The sequence below is a fragment of the Pseudorca crassidens genome, chromosome 14 (genome assembly GCF_039906515.1).
Source record: "Pseudorca crassidens isolate mPseCra1 chromosome 14, mPseCra1.hap1, whole genome shotgun sequence".
NCBI classification, from domain to species: domain Eukaryota; kingdom Metazoa; phylum Chordata; class Mammalia; order Artiodactyla; family Delphinidae; genus Pseudorca; species Pseudorca crassidens.
This window is the reverse complement of record NC_090309.1, coordinates 61,172,194-61,193,237: the sequence shown is the minus strand read 5'-3', so window position 1 is coordinate 61,193,237 and position 21,044 is coordinate 61,172,194. Positions and strand designations below refer to the sequence as shown.

Genomic DNA, 21,044 nt, shown 5'->3' with positions numbered 1-21,044 from the left:
AAAGTAAAGGGGGGGTTGATTACAATGTGCACCAATAGGGAGTATCCTAAAAGACACAGGAATTATAAAAGAAACCAAACGGAAACTCTGGATTTGAAAAGTACAATAGTTAAAATAAAAATTTTACTAGAGGGACTCAATAGTCCATTTGAACTGACAGAAGAAAAAAATAGTTAAACTTGAAGAGAGAAGTATTGTTTAAAAAATGAAGGCAAAGTAAAGACCTTCCCATATAAACAAAAACTAAGAGAATTTGTTGCTAGCAGACCCACCATATAAGAAATTGTACTGCAAGTTCTTCAAGCTGAAAGCAAGTGACCCCAGATGGTAATATGAATCCACACAGAGAGCACTGGTAAAGGTAATTATATGATTATAAAAAACATTATAAATGCCTATTTTTTTCCTTATTGCTTTTCTTAACTGATTTAAAAAGCAATTGTATAAAATAATGTGTATGTAATGTATTGTTGGGCCTATAACATAGAGAAATGTAATGTATGTGAAATACATTGCCAATAACTACACAAAGAGTGGGTGAGAGCAAAGCTGTAACAGGCTAAGAAAATAATGGCAAATGGTAGTAAAGCAATAATTATAACAGCGTATTGTTAGATCTACATCGTTAATTATATGTAATATATATTATAATACCACAAAAGGGAGGGAGTGAATAGAGCCACAGAGGAGTAACATTTCTACATATCACTAGAATTCTGGTATAAATCTGAAGCTAATTCTGTTATGATGTATGTGGCAAACCTAAAAATAATCATTAATAAAGTAACTTAAAATGCTGCATTAGAAAATTATTCACTCAGTGCAAAAAAAAGGAGGAACAGAGGAACAACAAAAAAGACATGAGACAAATAGAATTGCAGTGAAATTTATAACATAACTGCTATGAAATGTAAGAAGATCAGTAATACTTACTTCTCAAACCACAGAGTGAGATTAGTGGTATGCCGGATCATTTTCAGAAGATTAGGAGAATTAATTTCTTTGTCTTCCTTTGTCCACACACTTCCAACTAATTCTGATGGCTGTACAGCTCTAAAATCATCAAGACATAATTCTATGTGATACTTTTCCCTCTAGTATACTGTTTTATTAAGTAAATGAGGTAAAAGGTTTATGAAAACAAGAACAAAAACATTATAATTTTGCATTGTTTTCTATAGATTTAAAAAAACTTTGTATGCATGTACCTGTGTACTTTTTTTTTTACTGCTTTATAGTACCATTTTGCTTTGGGCAAGGTTGGGATTTCTTCATAGTATCTTTCCCAGCACTTATAAATATTATCTAACAAATTAGGGTGAGAAAGTAGTTTGGGATAATTCTTTTAAATAAATGAAATGTTATAATAATCAGTCCAATGAGGGTATAGTAATCACTGCATTCATAAATCTTTTTTTTTTTTTCCCCTCCTAAAGGAGGGGGAAAAAAACCCTCCTGGGAAGGGTACTGGGAAAGAAATAAAATACATTCTAACACTGATTTTGGAAACAGTGATGGTTTTTGGTGGGAGATCTATAAATTTAGTTCCTTTTTTCATTTAGTTTTTACAAAATTAAATAGTTTGAAATCTAAATAGTCCAAATTTAAAACTAGAAACAGACATTTTTTTGAGATAGTAATTATATCAATGTAGGAAAACTATAAAAGGCTAAATGGCAATGACTTAAGTTCTCAATGACAATGGCAGTAGCTAACTCATTGAGCCCTTACTCTGTGCTGGGCAATGTGCTACATGCTGTAAATATATGGACTATTTTAAACCTTGCACAACAGCTCCAGGAGTAGGTACCATCATTAGCCCCATTTTACTCTTGAGGAAACTAAGCAGCAGAGGGATAAAAGTTACACCAGAAGGTTAAAGTTGCCCAAGGATACCAAGCCAACAATTGGTAAAGCCAGGATCTGAACTTAACTTTACCAACTAGGGGTGACTGCAGAAAGAGAGACGCTGTAAATCCAGATAGAGAAAAGAGGATGAGGGAGTGAAAGAGGAGCCTTCCATACATCAGGCCTTATTACAAGACTTCATGTACTATCTCATTTATGTCTTATAACAATCCTACATGGCAGGGATCAGCATTTCATTTTAAAAGTTAACTCATTTGAAAGGATTTTTCAGCTTGAACATCAAATTACATACCGATATAGATCTGATTCAAGTAAAGTGAGTTGTCGAGCAATTTCTATTGGGTGTAAGGTGAGCAGGTCAAAAGTCTCTATGTGCCCAGGTCTGCTTATATGCCACTCAACTGTAGGGGGTGAACTCTGAAATGTAATATTATGACCTGGTCCATTGTCTCTTGCAATTTTTTTCCTTTGGATTATTTTAGTGATGGATTCAACCCACTTTTTCATCGCTTTACCTGAAATAACATTACATTAAAAATAACGTTTAAACATTTTAGTCAGTATTTTATTTTTAAAAAAATAGTTTAAAATCGTATAAGTGATACCTGAATATATCTTTGCTATAAAAAGTTCAAATGATCAAAATTAAAAAATGAAGTTCCCTTTTTACCGTTTCCCTATTCCCTATCCCAATCTCAGTTTTCTTCAAGTGGATAACCACTGTTAATAGTTTGGTATATATTCTTTCATATCCTTTTTAAATAAGAGAAAGTAATTTATTTGTAGAAACTTTTCACCTCTATTGTTCTAAACTTCAGTTCAAAATATTATTTTATAATCCTCTCCAAAAAAGATATATCTTGCACAAATAAGATTTATAATGATAGAACATACAACATTAGCTGTTAATCTAACAAACTTTGCATTTTATAAACCAAACAGTGCAGAGGACTCCTTCATTTTGTGTGAGCTTTCGATGTGGCTTCGTTCTGTACTATGCATGAAAGTACTATTATTTAACACTTTATATTTTGATTCTCATTTAAAGTGTATGATGGAAATAGAAACAAGTTTGTCTAGGACATCCTTAGACCTATACAATCAAAGTATCTTTAAAACTAGAAGGGGAACTGGAGATCATCAAGCCTAGCTCCTCATGTTACTGAAAAGGAAACTGAAGTCTAAAGAATCAAAATGATTTTGCCAGAGTCATTTATCTAGTGAGTGGCAGTGTTTGGAAGAGAACTCTTGTTTCTCGGCTCTCAGGTTCAGTATGCTCTGCTGCCTCTCTGATATGTTATGCACTATTCACCTAATTGTGTCCCAGTCAACCTCCATCGTGGTGTTATAATGGCACAACAGTTCCTAATTGTCCTTTGGTACACATATTTTCAGATGTGTTAAGACAGCATAAATTGAGACCTTTTTCTATCCAATTCCAAAATATCAGTAAGTTGATTTACTAAATGAAAATTCATTGGATCAACAGGATGATTATTAAACAATTTGTAGGTCAAAACTGGCAAAAAATTTTAACTTTTCCAGTTGGTTATGCTGGCATTATTACAAATACCTCTTAACTACACTGAGCAGTAGTGATGTCAGTTGATAGTTACCATATTGGTACTTTTATTACACATAAAACTAAGGCACTTAAAAAAAAAATACCTCTTACTGTTCCAATAAATTCCTCCATTCGCTGCAAAAGATCTGCATCTCTTTCAAAATCGTAGAAGTGGTGCTCTACCCAGTGCCGACATACATTTAATACTCTATGGCATTAACACAGAAGAAGAATCAAATTACATGGGAACTCGGACATAAACATTTATCACAATGAGTGGTATAAATGAAAACAGAGTAACTCTTACCAAATTATATACAGCTGACCCTTGAATAACAGGGTTTGAACTGCACGGCTCCACTTATACTTGGATTTTTTTTTTTCCCACTAAATCTATACCACAGTACTATACCCTAGGCAGGTGGTTCAATCTGTGGATGCAGAACCACAGATTCAGAGGGCTGACTGTGGATTTTCTACTGTGCCAAGGGTCAGTGTCCTTAACCCCCACGTTGTTCAAGGGTCAACTTTAATCTTATAAGTGGCCTACCACTTTCAAAATTCTATGTTAATTAAGACTTATACAGTAATTTCTGATAACTCCTCTTTACTTCATTCATTTTACATGTTACTTCCTCCTTGCTTGGGAAACATCCTTATTTAACTCTGAAACAAAAATTCAACAAAAGCTTATTTACTTCAGTTACTTATTTAATGCTTACCGCAGTTGTACAGGCTGTATATATTCTTTTCTAAACCTTTTTAGTTCTGCACTCAAGGGCTGATCTCCATTCTCTATAGCTATGCGATCAGCTTCTGTTGGCTCAGGCTCTGGAATTTCAAACCTAACATAAAACAGAACAAACTAATGAAAAGATCAATGATATCAAATTATGCAAACAGAAAACTACAAATCTTTTCACTAGTCAGCACAATCGAGAGCACTGGAAAAAATACTAAGGATATACACATCAGTGAAAACAAGTGAGGATTCTATAATGTAAAGACTAATGATTTAATTTTTTAAGAGGAAATTAATACTTGCCAATATAAATAAAACCAACTAGAAACATAATAAAGAACACATGCAAAGTCTAAAAATAAGTGTGATTATAAAGTTAAGGGAATGATATTCATTTTTGGCTTGTGTAATTACTCTAAATCAGCCAACATAAAACTTTTTAAGGGTAAGTTCTGAAAAGCTGACTACTCTTTGGGTACATGAAACACTTTTCTTGATTACAGTACTTGTTCACTCTATTTTCCTCAACATGTGGTGTATTTGAAAAATTCTGTTTAGAACATTTAAATCATTAAAATTTGAATTTCCAGAGCCTAAATTCTACATTTTTATAGTCTTTAACTTGATTAATTCTGTAAATTTGAAATTTCACATACTGAGTTTCCATGTAAAAAAGTCTGCCTATTTTTGTATTTAAATAATCAAAGCTAACATATTATAAAATAAATGGTCATCCAAGAGATTTTCTTCTTAAGGTATTCATGAACGACAACTTAAAGCTCATTCAATATATTTCCATATCTTAGCTCAATCTCATTAAAAAAAAGAACAAAGAATTTAAACATTTTAAATTGACAGACCTTTCTATTATAAGACTCAGTAGTTCTTGAGGTTTACAAAAGGATCTATATGTTGTAAGAAATGTCCGAACAAAATTGGGATCTATGAAGAAAAAGGAAAAATATCTTATTAAAATCTTTTATTCAGAATGATTAAAACTATTATTTACATTTTCAAAAGAGATTAAATAGTCAATTTTAAAAGTCCCAAAATGTTTTGACCACACAGAATGCTTTGGACTTTGAAATCAACTGCTAACTTTAGTTTCTTCCTAAATTAGTGGCAAAATCATTGATACTAAAATTTTACATCAACTTATTTCTTGACCTCTGCACACTCTGACTAGCTGATATTAAACTCATTATTGGCCACAGGAATACAAAGGGAAGAAAGGCAGAGCATAAAAGCAAGCTTCCATGTGCTATGTGGATCTCAGAACATCACCAGTTGGTTTATCTCCCTTGTAAACAGAAAGGCCACAGCAATAACCCATTACTTTTCCTGCTCTTCAGACTAGTTTATCTGGATTAGTTATCTGGATTTCTTTAAATCATGTTAATAGAGCATAGGACTGGAAATTGGATCTCATAATGTTGTAGATTAAGTTAAATAGTTTCTAAATGGTTTTATGTGCTAAAAGTCTTAATTAAAACTGCTAAAAGATGCTTATAAATACCTATGTTATTAAAACTATTAAATGTGTAAGAATATGTTGATTTGGCTCTATTCACAACTTTTAATTACTTTCATTGCAAGTAGACGCAATGAGAGTTCAATCATAAGAGCGGGAGTCTTCAACTCCTTCCATGAAAGGATTTGCTTTTCATTCATACTTCATGAAGTAAAGCAGGAAGCTGACTGAGTGTGATCACCTCTCCAGGCCTGCCTACTTGAGTCTCTCCTTGACAGTATTCTCCCAGAGTTGTGGAGAAAGGCTGCTGTCATCAGCACAAGAGACCTGGGCTATCATCTGCATAAAGGGAGTTGGGGGTGGCGGGAGACATCTTCCCATAATGGGGAATAAAAAAAACACTCACCACTCACTGTAACTCAAATTTCATCAAGGTCCACATTTAGTTGTAAGAGTCTTTAAAAAGGATGAGGGGAGAATTCATTAACTTGAGTGTTTTTATTGGGAGTATCCTTTTCCTGCTTCACATCACTAAGGAATGGTAAGCTATAATTTAATGATAAATTTATTGAGAGTAGCAACTACCTTTATTTTTGTTAGGCTACACACTATGGATTCTTTATAAGAAATACAATGTCTGTTATTAGCATAGGATTTAGCAAGAATCAAATTCATTTGCATGGAAAATCTCTATTTAGTCTGATTCTGTCTAAGAATCACCCTAAATTGAGCCTTAAAATAAAATAACTATGTTAACTTCCCCCCCGCCCACCAAAATCAAATTCATGGATTTATCATAAAATAGAAATCTCTTTCCAATCTATTGGTATATGTGGTCATCAAGATAATGAATTGATTTAAATATCAGACAACCTTGAATTTAAGATTATAATAAATTTTTAAGTTAAAGAAAAATTTACATAATAAAAATATATTGGTTTTAAATGGCCCTCTTCTCCTTTAGCTTCATACCTTCTGAGGCTAGAGTGGGTTACTGATAAAAGTGATTTAAATAGATACAATCCTTTAGTAATTTCCTCTTTGTTGGTATTTTATTGTTTGTCTTCAGTTACAGAGTTCCTCAAACGTTAAAGACTAATGTCTCAACCAGAAGAAAAGATTTTAAAACAGAAGGCTGTACAAGATTTTAAAACAGAGATTTATATCGGTTTCATCACAATCCTCCCTTTCAAGAATCTTCTTCCTGTTCTGCAAATCTATATGTAAAGGTGAGGCTACTCAAACATCATGTACTTAGGAAGCAAAAGCAGTGGCCACTGTAGAGATGCTGAGCTGTCACTGTTGGAGAGGCCAGACCCTTAGTACAGAGTGCTCCAAATATCCCTGAGCTGTGTTCCAAAATTAAGGGTAACCTCTCCCTTTTTTAAAAGAAAAGTTTATTTTAGTCTAAAAGTCTAAAATCAATATCCAGATCCATTTCTTCTCAAATGCCACCTAAGTCAGGCTAAAAAGTTGTGGGATATCAAAGATACTTTTAAGTTGAAAAACAATAAAAGCAAGTTCTAAGTGAATTAAAGTATGTTTTAAGAAAACTGGCTATTTTTAAAGGCAAACTATTTTAAAACAGCCTTTTCATCTTATACCAAAACTTCTGGCCATTTCAGTGCTTTACTAACTGATGACAATGCTGGGAAAGTCATGATGTGCCTCAGTGCCACATCAGTCAAAAGGGGTCACATCAATTCCTGATGTCTGTTACGTAATGAATTCAAAGAGCATTCACATAATTCATTCCGTATGATTTCTGTGAAGTGAGCAGGGCGGCTGCTGTTTTTCCCTTTCTACATATGACAGAAGTAACTAAGAGTTATCTAAAGTCACACAATAGAGTGAAAGAGATGGAACCAGAATCTAGATCGTGTGATTTCTGATTTACTGCTTTTTTCTGCCATATCACCTGACCTCCCTGGATTAAAGGATCTGTTAAGGTTTCCAAAGCTGTGAGAGCTAAATATAAAGAATGAATCCATGAGTTACATAATCACTGTAGAAATTCACATAAATGATTAATTCAGAATGAAGCTGTAAACTGCTAATCTTGGTTAAAGGCACTAAAGTCATTGAGAAATTAGCAGTCTAATTGTGATTCTGTAATTCTTGTTAAGCCTTCTTCCAGATTTTAGGAAGTAGCAGCTGTACCTTCCTGTACACTATTCAGAAGAGGAGTTTCTGAAGCTGGCGGTGCAATAAACACTCCCACAATCATCACTGTTGTATTAACTTCTAAAGTGACTCAAGTTTAAGTTGTTTTTAGCTTGATTAGAAATTAGAGCAGTCTTGCCAACAGAAGAAACCAGCAGAAGCTAAAAATAAACCAAGAAAAATTGGCAAGAGTTTTAAGTACTTTCAAAAAACATCTTAAAGGCTGCATATATTCCCAGGCTTGTATTAATTTAGGCTCTGTTTCTAGTTTCTAAAGCAGTGGGAAATTGCTAATGAATGAAAAACTTACATTAAGAGAGGACATAACATCTGTATTTGAAATTTTGCACAAAATTCCATATTCCAGAAGCTATTTTTATTTCTATTGATTTCTCCATTTCAGTGATAGTGACACATATGTCACACTAATCACTGGAAACCTTTATCTTATTGATGATACAAAGGACTAAAATACTTAGATATTTTAAAAGTATCCATCAATAAGGACAGGTTATATAATTTTATAGGAAAACAAAGTACCTACTTACATTTATCAGACAATGATAATAGCTAAGTTTTACACTGCCTCTTATCTACCTGTATTATAAAGTGATGTTTCAGAGACAGATGGAAGGCAAATGCGTTAAAAATATAAAAGCCAGGCTGATTTGGTTTTAAAACATAAGCACAAATATTTGTGGAGAAATTGAAAATCAACTATTTCGATATTCTCCTCTTTCTGTTTATTGCTAGTGGATGTAATTCCACAAACCTCTTTCTCAAACACAACCCCTAATGGATTTCAATACGAGCAATGGCAAAAACATCCTCTGTGGTTTTTCTTCTTCACCATTTTAGGTAACACTCTTTTCTACCCTCAAAGCCCTGGACTCAGATGTCCACCATGTTCACTAGCTGCTCCGCCTCCGTCTACCCAACCTCTCTGTGTGTACAAGTACCTGCCAACTCTACCATCAAGTCCCCGGTCTCGGCCCAGGCTATTTCAAATATGAGCCGTGTTTTCTATTTTCTGCTGGCCTTCTAGCTGCCTGTCTCCCTCATTCTAAAGCTATTTTCTTTGATAATATTTTATTGTACAATTCTTCAAAATCTTAGGAAATCAGAGTATATTTACATTAATGTTCAGAATACAGCATACTAGATTCGAGGTGATAAATTTAATCCTTTTTTAACACATTTTTATTGGCAAGGTCAATAAATTTATGAAATATTTGTTACATAGAGTTATTTATGTAAATACCCCTCCCCCAACCACCATAGTGAAACACCGTTAATCAGGATGTCTGTTCATGTGATAATTCTCCCTTTAATACAGCCATTTAAAACGCTACAAGAAACAATAAGCTCCTCAACAAGGATTTATAAACAATCACTCTTGAATTCCTTAAAAAAGGAAACAGACGCTATGCTGACGCACACACACTTAAAAAAAAAAATCAGAGAGTTTAAAAATAGAACAGCACTGCCCTATAGATCAAAAATTCGTTCAAAAGATTTTTTTAAAAGTTAAAACACCCGAACTGAGCTTATACAGGACACAAACTCCAAAGAAATCTAACGCAGATTTTTGCAAATTTTCTATATGAGGGCATAAAATAGCAGTAAATACTTTAAAGAAAAATATCAACTGGCTTAAATTTTTTCAATACCATTTTCTTTAAAAGAGAAATTCACCATGCATGGGAAACACCTTTTCCCCACAATTCAGTATGAAAAGCTTTTGTTTCCATATAATGTCAGTTCTGAAAGACCCCTACCACAAAGTCATCTCATTTCTCTAAGAGAGACTATCAAAACCAGACATACCATATTTCTTCACCCATGTTGTTTTAAAGTCTCAATAATTAATTTGTACTAAATTATTTCCTATAACTCTGTAACAGAAGTGAAATTCCTACTTTCATCTTCTGCTTTTTATGTATATTGCTTTGTGCTTTCTTACTGTAGGTAAAAGTCTCTTCACATCCTTACCAGATGCAGAATGATCCACTTGACTAGACAATTTCCCCCCACACCATTTCAGATGAATTCTGAAGTTTTGATGTAGTTAACTAATTATTGTATGTCTAGAAACACTGGACCTGAGGCACTATAAATTAGATCCCACATAAAACCCTGTTGCAATTCTTTTGAGCAACAGTTAAGCACCTTCTAATTCACCTACATTTACAGAGCAAACACCACCAATAGACTGACTGGATTTTGTTAAAAACTAAAATTATAATGACCAACATCTAAATACAAACTAAAATCTATGCATTAAAATAGAAGTTATCTATAGTCAGAATTTATTACCTATTTCAGTAAGAAAAATAACAGTACTCTGACTATATCTTCATAGTAGATCTGTGTTTGCCCAGAAGTGAACAAACTGTTTATATTACTAGCAATTCAAACCAAGCAAGTAATTCTCTTTATTTTTACTATTCAATATACATAATAAAAATTATATTCTAAAAATGAAAAAATTCATGAGTCAGTGTAACATGGTATCAAGTATACTCTATTTCAAGAGTCAAGAAACCTAATTTCTAGTCCTCTTTCTGCAATTAACTGGTATGATTTCTGGCAAATCACAAACTGCAGGGGTTTTGGTCTATAAAGTGAAGGATTGATCATCTAAGATCTATAGCTCTGTTTCATAAATTACTGTTAAAACACTTGAGTGATCAAGCTGGTTGAAGCCACAATGAAGTCTGAATTAAGTAAGGTTAAACAAGTTTTCTTTTATGATAATGTCTGAAAGTAGTGCTTATTAGTTATTGGATTATTCTCATTTATTACAGCCAATGTCTCTTATTATAATTCTATACAATGTAATAAAAATATGCAAGTTAAATTTTAGTTTTTGTTTCAGTGTAAGCCACAACTTGCACTGTATGTTCTCTGATAAAATACCTATCAACCAACTGAACCAAAATTAAATAGAGCAGACCAACAGTTCTTTAAACAAATAGCTGATCTATTATCATTGTAGTGAGGACCAAGAGTCCATCTGAGCTGGAAAAGACCTTAAAAAAATAGCTGCTTTCATGTTTTACAAGTTCATACATGGTCTATTAAAAACACATTCTATATTGCCAGTAATACATTCAGTCACAGACCTTACAGAAGTCAAATAAGCTAATAATTAATACTTATTAATTATTTACCGTACCGTGTGTACGGTAAATCACAATTCATGAAAGCTGCTTACGGGTTTTAGTTACACTAGTAATATATTTATGACATAAATTAAAATATTCAATTAAGCTTCAAAATAAGATAGGAAAGAAAAATGTCAAAAAGCTTAGCTACAACACTTCTGAACCCAACAGTGGCTTTTTATTCCTCAAGAAATTAATGAAAGGAATTTTTAAAAAAACTTTAACATTTTAAAAAAGTAAAAAATCTTGTCAATTTAAATTTGAATACACCTAACTTTGCAAAGTTCTATAAATTAAGTGTTTTATATTAACTAGAAATAAAACCATTTAAGTTATTCTATTCAAAAGCTAAAAATTAATGTAAATGAGAGCAACTATCAAAAGTAACTAATAAAACACCATAGCAAAAGTACTGTGTCTACAGACTTAGCTAGCATTGTGTACGTTAAGGAGAAAAGACTGCCAAGAAAAAGAAAAACTATCAAGCTATGCTTGTTCTAGTTTTGCTTGTTTTGAAGTTTCCTCATTCAAAAAATAAAAGGCACAGTCCCCTGAAAAAAAAATATTTACTTGTAGTTCTATAACTGCTTATTAATAATCATAAGTCAGTTCTGTGAAATAAAGCAAGCAGTAAAGAAAATTTTTATCATTAACAATAGGAGCTTTAAAGAAACAATTATATTAAAAATTTTGAAATTTGAAAATATTTTCCAAATCAAATACCACTGACTTGTGATAGTGAACACTAGCAAGTCTTCTTTAGCACCTGCCACTTGTATTGCTCTACAGAAAGAAAAAAAAAAACAACTTCTGCCTCACATAGATAAGAATCTAAGGACTAATTCTACTCTAAATAGTCTAAGAACCCAAAACAAAGGTACTTAAAACGATGAATAGTTTAGAATGTTTATGATAAAAAGTTCTGTGAATCTTCCAAGACACAAAAATCAGAATAATGTGGCAAGAAGAATAACCTGAACCTTTATAACCTTAAAAATTCCTGCAGAAGTAGCAAAGAAACAACAATTTTGCAACTACAAATTTCAGGTAATGAATAAAAACATTTTTTTAAGCTGTATTCTAGATCTTAAAGAAGCTGATGGTCATCAACTAAATAAACAGGTCATATTAATTACGGAAAATTGTACCTCTCAAAATAAGTTTCATATGTAAAAAAAGATGACAGAATAATCTATTTTTCATGTAGAATCCTCGGCAGCTTATTTAAATTTTCTGTGCTTTGATCTGTTTTTTATTTTTGGGTCAGTAAAATGAATATACTGACTACAGAAGTTTCTAGGTGAAAAATCAATAGTAAAATTGGAATCCCAGAGTCTTCTTTCATTATATTCAACATGTTTCAGTTACTGCCTGCTACTACCAAATGATATACACTTAAAGGGCCCAAACTGCTTTTAAAATTAGCCTACGGAAAACACTATTATTTCACTATGGAAAAGACTAGCAAAAGAACTACCAGATTCAACTGGTGCCAGAATAGTTTCCAGAGAAACCTGAGAACCCATTTGAAGGACTTTCAAAACTGGAGAAATTTCCCCAGAAACACACATATCCTAGAGATAGAAATATATTTAAGCAAAAAGTTTGGGGATGGAAGTTAACTTACACATTCAACTATTTAAGAATAGCACTTATAAGAGCTGTGTTTGATTTTATATGTCTTTGTAATAAAAGCATTCTTTGAAAATAAGTTTATATTTATCAAGAGCTTTCACATATTTCATTTATTCTTTCCAACAATATTCTAAGACAGCTGTTGTGATGTTGATTTTTGAGATGAAAACTAAGGTTCTAAAACCTTAAGGAACTGTGATAGAGTGAAGGTGTGAATCTAACAGTGAGTGCTCTTTCCACAGTATTTTACAATCGTCAAATTTCCTACTATGTAGGGAAGTTGAAGAACACTGGATTATCATGTTACTTTATTAGAAGAAATAAAATTACTTTAAAAAAATCGATCATTATATTTGTTCCTTACTCTCAAACACGATATTTGATGCAGCCCATTTAAAGACAAACATGTCTCAACCCCCTAGGAATCCTCCAAACACCTATGTTTGTCTCTAAAAATTGCGCTAAGGTGAAACTGTTCTCTAAATAACATCAGTTGTAAAAAGCAAAAAATACTGAAAACTTAAATGACTCCCAGGATTGCTAAATTTAATAAATTTTAGGAATGGAAATTAAGAAAAAGCAATGCTGTATATATAATGTACTACCAGCACAATTTTGGTAATGGATATCAATTAGAATTTTTACTGATTTTATAATCTCAGTAATGAAAAAGAAAGAAAAAAAAGAGGTAAAGGAGTAAAAAGATTTTTAGACCCTAATGATGATTGATTTATCACTACTTTTAGTCTTGTTTCTGCCACTGTCTAAATTTAGCCCAGTAACTTTATTTATAACTCTGGTTGCAAAGTTAAAAGTAACATATGTAAATGTGGTAGAAAGATTATAAAATTTCAAAGAAATATAAAGTGACGGTATTTTTAGTCAAAGGAAAATCAACTCTGATAATGCGGAGGTCTTTTGCTGTCAGTTTGCTTTCTATTTTAGGCATAATGACCTGTGCAGCAAAGAAAAATCAGCTTGAAGCAGAATAAAAGTGACAGGCAAGTTCATGCTTCTTACCTGCGTACATATGGTATGTGAGCCTCTCTATAAGTTTAATAACAGTTCCTGCTTTGATAATTGGAATTCCAGCTTTGGGCTGCACGTTTTCTTCAAATATGATATTTTCTTCAGAGTCAGGCTCTGCAAATCTATAAACATCAGCACTAGGGAGCCTCATCTGCTCCTCCTTTTCTTCCTGTAGCATTGTCACATCAAGCATCCTTTCCAGTGTACTCCGGTACTGTAAAGATATCAATGCTGCCATCCAATTGTTTTTCTCTTCAGCTGACTTGGCAGAAAATATAACGCTATTTTCATCTTTTAAAATTATCTCAAAAGCATGCTTGTACTCATTGGTGTCATCTTTGTCATTAATTTGTACCTTTCTCATAAAAAACTTTTCTTTAAGACGATACTCTGCATTGCTAGCACCAGGAAGTCTTGGCTGCCCATGATTTGATTTACAGCAAATCATTAAGCCATCAAAGAGAAATATGTGTCTCTCATGTTTGGCTCCTACACGTGTAAGAGTTCCTTCCATTATAAACTCATTGCAACACTGTCCAATGTCTTTTCCCTCCCAACCATCAATATTCTTCTGAATCTCGTTCATTTTCTTGATTGCTAGTTGTTTCCCCTTCATTTGCTGACTATAAAACCGACATGCAGATTCACTAGGATAAAGGAAAAAACATGGTTAGTACAAAGATGACAGGAAATCTACAATTCATGTAAATAAATGACAGTGCAAAAGTATATTTTAAAAAGTTGCACTGAGAAGGTTTTCACTATTTCTCCAAATATATTAGTGTTACAAAATTGCACAGTTTTGGAAACTAAAGCAACACAGTGGAGACATTTTTTTAGTGCTCTAAAAAGAACAACTGACTATTGACAAAATTCTACCCTATAAATTTAGCTACAGAATGATTATTTCTACCATGGCTATGAAATATTTAGAATGACAAGTATTAAAAAGTAGCCCAATATAGTGAAAGAAAAGAAAGATTAAAAAATTTATCTAGAAATGCTTAAGTAGATAATACCTAAAGTTAAAAACCACGTATATATTATAATCAGGAAACTGGAAGCATATTATCTGAATTAATGCCTTGAGTTACATAATCCCTAAAATAAAAGACACTACTAATTTTACTTTGACAGAACAATGATGTTGACATAAATCTACCCAATACATTTTGCTCTATCTCTCCTTTAGCTTACCAGTTGACTCTCAGGAGGTCTTATCTGGGAGTATGCAAGGAAAATGCACAAATATGAAAGGTTTTTCAAACAATAACAAATTCTCTTGGCTTTGATGTCACTTCCTCTGAAAGACCAAGCTTGTCACTAAAAGTATTTTCTTCATTGTTTACTTGAGGAGGGAACTGGGATCCCTGAATTTATACCACAATATTCAGGGTGAAAAGGAGGATTATAAAAAAAGTGAAAATATTCACCTCAGTCTTCGTTTTGCAAGACTTTTAGAGCATATTTTTTCCATACCACTCTGAACATTAAGCAAAGCTGTTATGGCTTGTTTCAAACATTCCTTGTCTTCTTGATCTTCACTCTTTTCTTCTAACTGCTGCAAAGTAAAAAGTGACAAATCTGAATTAGCAGAACAGTTCTGGCCCCAAAAAATAATAATCCCATTTTTATTTAAGGATAAAGATAACATTGATTAACTCTTTCTACCACAATAAATAAAAATTTTAAACCTGTCATAAAATATATTTTATTTATTTATTTGGCTGTGCCAGGCGTGCATGCGGGATCTTAGTCCCCCGACCAGGGATCAAACCCAGGCCCCCTGCATTGGGAGCGTGGAGACTTAACCACTGGACCGCCAGGGAAGCCCCTATTATTCTTTTTAGAAGTCTTTTTCTTCCTTTATATTACTATCCATATCAACATGCAACCAAGTTTTCTACATTAAAAAAAACAAAAAATGTAGAAACTGTGTTAACAGATATCACACCTTCTGACAGGCAGTAATGTGCAGCTTCTCAGATAAATATTACTGAAAGGAAATGAGGGACATAAATTATCTTTTTACTATCATAGGTCTTGGCACCACAGTAGACACACAGATGAGATTTTTTTTGAAGTGTGTAATTTGGTCTTAGATTTCTGATTCCCACATTACGGTTGTAAGCAATGGAATGCCGAGGAAGATAAATATACAGAGAAGGATGCAATATAGTGGAGAGGAAGTTGAAGACACAAAACCTAAGATCAAAATTTGACTCTACTTTCTGTGTGACCTTGGGGCAAATTACTTGACTTATGAGCCCCCCTTTTCCTATCTGTCAAATGAGGCTTATAAAACGCCTGCTTTGCCTATTTTATGGGATTGTTATTAAAAATGAAAGCACTTTGTAAATGGTAACATACAATATAGGTGCAAGTTGCTTTCCTTTGTAGTTCTACTACAGAATTAACATTGGTATCATGAAGAACTTTGTCAGTATTCACATGTTAAGATTTTGAGTAAAACTAGGAATATACATGTTAGTGAAACTCAAGCACATTTTCAATTAGTGGCTAAAGATGCCACATGTGCCAGACAGAAAGTCTGTACTTAATAAGAACTGAGTCATCAATAACTACTAATCATCAATGCAACTAGGTGGCGGTAATTCAAGCAAGCAGTTAACTGAGGTATGAGTGACAGTAAGTGACAATAATTCAGTAACCTTATAAATCTCTTTGTGGCCACCAAAAAGGAAAAGTTAAGAAATGACGTTTATTAATAGAGCTTTCATGCAACATTTAAGAACACTTACTCTCGGTCATAAAGGAAAAAGACTTGAGAAATAAAACCATAAAAAATAGTAATTTACAAAGGTTTACTTTTCAAAGAGCTTCATTATCCATTAGTACTTTAAGAACTTTGTTCTTGGAGAGGTATCTCTTAAAGAGTAATGATAAATTCCTTTTTTGCTTCAACTGATACAGGTTATACACACACACGCACACACATACACGCACACACATGTGTGTACTGATGAATGAAAAGTAAACATATTCTTACTCAATGCTCCAGACAATTTTTATAAAAATAATTTGCTTAAAATATCTTAATGCTCAAATATTCCAGAAGTAATAAATATATTGTAATATCTATTTAACAATCAGGTTTTATTATTCAGATTTCTTCTATCCATTATTTAAAACTCACTGAGGCATAATCTGTACTCTTTAGAAAAATATTCAGTCTCATTTGTATTAAATAAAACAAAAATCTATTCACATAATTTCCAACAAAAAAGGGTTGGGGGAGGGAGACAGTTGCTAAAGGATAAGAGACTTAAAAACAGCTACCTTACAAAAAGTATGCAAATACCTTTTACTCATAGTATTTCTCTTCACCATGGCCAGCCAGATTAAAGAAAGCCAATGGCCAAGTGTTCATAAAGAAAGAAACTAGGTTTTCAGTTAATGGATGTTAATGGTAGGCTGAAGGCTGGACTCTGGGTAATCTCTAAAAGTATCTTCCATCTCTATGATTCTAAACTATTTACCTCTCATATGGCAGAATTTTTGGAGACAAATAAAATATTACCATAAACTTTATCAAGCTTAGGCTTCAAAGGCAGCAGACAATCTAACACTGAAAGCAATATTCAGTAAGAAAGGGCAAAATTCTAGATGGTTTAATAAAAGTACCACTAAAGAGTAAACTACTTCACTGAGTTGTTTCAGAATTTAATCACTCAATATTTAAGTCAATATGATACAAAGCAAAAAAAAAAAGAGTTGACACTAACAACAGAATATTATTGAGTCCTTTACATTCTATCCTTTGATATTTTTAATATTATTAATTCAGGCAAACATACCTAAAGTCATACAAAACACAATTCTAACACATAAAAAGAACTCTGAAAGTAACAAATCCATTTAGACATGCATTTGATTTTCTATTCTAAAGATGTTTCAAGTTTCTGGGTCATTTATCTATCATTAACTATAGCATTTCACATACAGAATATACTGGTATCTCAAAAATATTTTTAATATATTTTAAAAGCACAAACCCAAAGTCTGTTTTAAAAACCATAAAACTTTACTGATGAAATAATTTTTAAATGTAATATTTACCTTCACAGCATTAGTCAAGCATCTAAAACAAATTTCAATGTAATAAATGACCTTCCTTATAAGCATTCTTTGCTTCTTTTACTTAACATAGCTGATTTAAACAGGGCATTGGTGCAGAATAATTCAAGCTAACCACCATCAAAGGGGTGGCTTATTGTTGCTACAGAAACAAAGCAATGGCAATTAGTATGTAAATGAGACTCCACAAAGCAGCATCCTCTTGTTACCAAAGTGATATTCAATACCATGCTTTTCATGGGTGCCTATTTAATAACACTATGTAACAGCAACAATTTAATTTTACAAATGCTGTTTACTAAATAGTTTAAAAAATTATCAAGTCGTGATATTACATTGCCGTATATGAGAATGTATTTAAACTTACCCAGAGCATCATATTCTAAAGCACAATGGTAAATCATACGATCTACAGAGATGATAAAATACACGTTTTCAAAAGAAAGGAGCCACTTTTACCAGTAATTTTTTGTTTTTTTTGGGGGGGGTCCTTTCGAAATAAGTAGAAGGGGCAGTAGTCAATATGGTATATCGCATGCCCAAAGGAAACCCTGAGAGATAAATAGTATTAAATTTAAGAAGCTTTAAACTGGAAAAAGATAGGAGACAAATAAAACTCAAGATTGGTTTACACATAAAAAAATAAAGTGCTGTACCTGATGCAATGTATATAAGTTCAACTAATTCACAAACATATAATGTTTGTGTCTCTTTAAAAACAAACTTGAATCCATATGTTTTTATTTCTAGAAATTAGTTTTCTCCAACAAGAAATACTATAGAATAAAGGAACTGCCATACTTGATGATGGAGGCAGGCAGGACCAGAACCCAGGATTTCCAACTCTCAGTCCTTTTCAATATACTACCCAAAGAACTGAAATGACTTGAAATACTTGTTTAGAAAATATTCACCAAATAAAACCTATTCCATTCAAATAGGTAAACTGCAATGCACAAGGATGACAAAATATATAATCAAGAAACATAGTATAACTAAATTGCTGTGTTGAACACCTGAAAGTTACACAATATTGTAAATCAACTGACTTCAATAAAAAAATTTTTTTTAAAGAAATATACACTATAATTGTCTAAGATTTGGAACATAAAGCTAAAGATTTATCTTTATCTTAAATATTGTGTACATATATGAGTTCATCACAAAATGTGAGAACACAAGCAAAGATAGGAATCATGAAGTAAATTTCATAACTAGTTCCTTCCTTTCCCCCAAATGTTATTTTTTGAGTTAAAGTGATTTCATATATGCAGATAATTCTCCTAAAATATATAAAATTTCAACCAGTATGTGATGTTAATGATATTAACAGAATTCGATCTTCTTTTACTTAACCCTTATTTTCCCCCCAAGACAAGCAAGGAGATGACCATTGCCAAGGTGGTATATAATACATGAAATAAATAGTGTAACACTATAAATAATCCATAATTGTAATTTAAATGAAACAATATCTTTATTAAATTAGCCAATGGCTGAAAATATAAAAGTGAAATCTTAAAATATAAATTATAACCTGACTTACAGTTCACTATTAGGAAATTAAAGCAAAATTCTCTAAGTTTTTGAGGAAAGTCATAAGTTTTATTGAGATAATTAAATGGTCTTTTGTACAATTTTAGAAACTATTTAGAATATTAATAGTAGCTGAATGAAACTCAAAAGGGCAGATCTACAGGGGAAGCCAGTGAAGTTCCAATCAGAATTAATTTAACAAACATTTAATTAACCATCCATTATTTATAAGTAATGAAAATATGACAGTGAGCAAGCCAAATCTGGTCACTGCTGTTAGAGCTTAGAGTGTAAAAGAGAAGATGAATGACAAAGTGCTATAATGGGGAAAATACAGGGCACTCTGGAAATACACAGCAAGGGCCCCTGACTTAATAAAGGGAGAGATGATAGCAAGGCAGGCTTCCAGAAGGAAATGACTATAAGGTTCGAAGGATAAGAATGGTTTAGCTATGGGGAAACAGAGGTACAAAAAAGGTATTAGGAAGAAGAAATAGCATGTGTAATCAAAGAGTTATTCAGGACCAAGGCTGAGAGAAACTGGCAAAAGAGTAGAACCTGGTGGCTGGGAAGGATTGGGGTGGGGAGAGGTGAGGAGTTAAGATGTTGGAGAAGTCAACCGGGACCAAGTCAGGGCTGCAAGCCTTATTAGGAACTTGAACATTAACCTGGGTCAATGCGGAGCCATTAAGCGTTTTAAGCTAATGACTAATGTGATCAAATTTGCATTTTAGAAAAATGGCTTTGGTTTGGTTGCCTAGGAAACAGCAAATGTGGGGGGTGAGGATGGGAAAGGCAAGGCTGAAGGGAGATGAGATGATCATGGCCCTCATAGAGTACTGAGAGGAAATGAACAGAAGATGAATCCAAAAGAAGATCCTTTTCACGAATGAAAAGGACTTACTTGGTGACGAAGTGGATGTGATGTGGAGAATGACAGAGAAGAGTTGAGGACTTCCAGGTTTCTATTCTGAGTAACCAGATGGATAGTAGGACCACTTCACTGAGTGAATGAGTGCAGAAAGAATAGTTTTTTGCTGGGAAAGATAAGGAGTTTTCAAGAAAGTGAACTTGGTTTGTTTACACAATAAAGAAGCAGAGTAGCTCAAAAGATAGTTGGACAATAAACAGTCTACATTTCCCCATTTCCTTTTTCATACCCCTCTCTTCATTGAATCTCTTTAATCCTATTGAGACCAGCAAAATTCCTGATTTTCTTCATGCTGCTAAAAGTAACCTTGGGTGTGACAGGTTTCTTACCTGATAGCAAAGGGGTCACTGCTTTTCTAGATAAACTTCATGAGTAAATGATAGGACGGGAGTGGGGGAGAAGGGTGTGATAGGGTTCAGGACACACTACTCCCCAATTTGGCACCTTGGCATACTGAATATTTTAAGTTGAAGGAGTTTGAGAACAGCAGGAGGGAGGGAGAAGGTCAGTGACCTCCCTGGTTCTGTTTTGTCAAGTTCCTTCAGTTTAAAATACTCAATATACCAAGGTTCCCGTGTCATATAAAACTTACATTAAATAAATCTGTATGCTTTTCTCCTGTTAATTTTTGTCAGTTTCCTTTTCAGACCCAGCCAGAGACTCTAAGAGGGTTGAGGAAAAAACTTTCTCCCCTACAGGTACTTGGGAGCGGAAATAATTTGAAAACAAACAAACAAACAAAGCATATTTTAATAGAGAACACTGCGGCATGTAAATTATATCTCAATAAAGCTGTTTTTTTAAAAAAAGTAATAATTTAATTCTTTTAGCTAAATATC

General features: G+C 32.9%; 1 protein-coding gene across 2 annotated transcripts in view; it reads right to left on the bottom strand.

Annotated features, from left to right (window-relative positions):
* Positions 1 to 21,044, bottom strand: part of SOS1 (SOS Ras/Rac guanine nucleotide exchange factor 1) — a 147,543-nt gene that overhangs the window by 24,162 nt on the left and 102,337 nt on the right. For both annotated transcript variants that reach the window (XM_067703201.1, XM_067703202.1), the window contains exons 9-15: positions 15,074 to 15,201; positions 13,632 to 14,287; positions 5,036 to 5,117; positions 4,156 to 4,278; positions 3,538 to 3,641; positions 2,162 to 2,384; positions 934 to 1,053 (exon numbers count right to left, since the gene is read on the bottom strand). In XM_067703201.1, the coding sequence (XP_067559302.1) occupies positions 934 to 1,053; positions 2,162 to 2,384; positions 3,538 to 3,641; positions 4,156 to 4,278; positions 5,036 to 5,117; positions 13,632 to 14,287; positions 15,074 to 15,201 (1,436 nt within the window). The remainder of the gene's footprint in view (positions 1 to 933; positions 1,054 to 2,161; positions 2,385 to 3,537; positions 3,642 to 4,155; positions 4,279 to 5,035; positions 5,118 to 13,631; positions 14,288 to 15,073; positions 15,202 to 21,044) is intronic.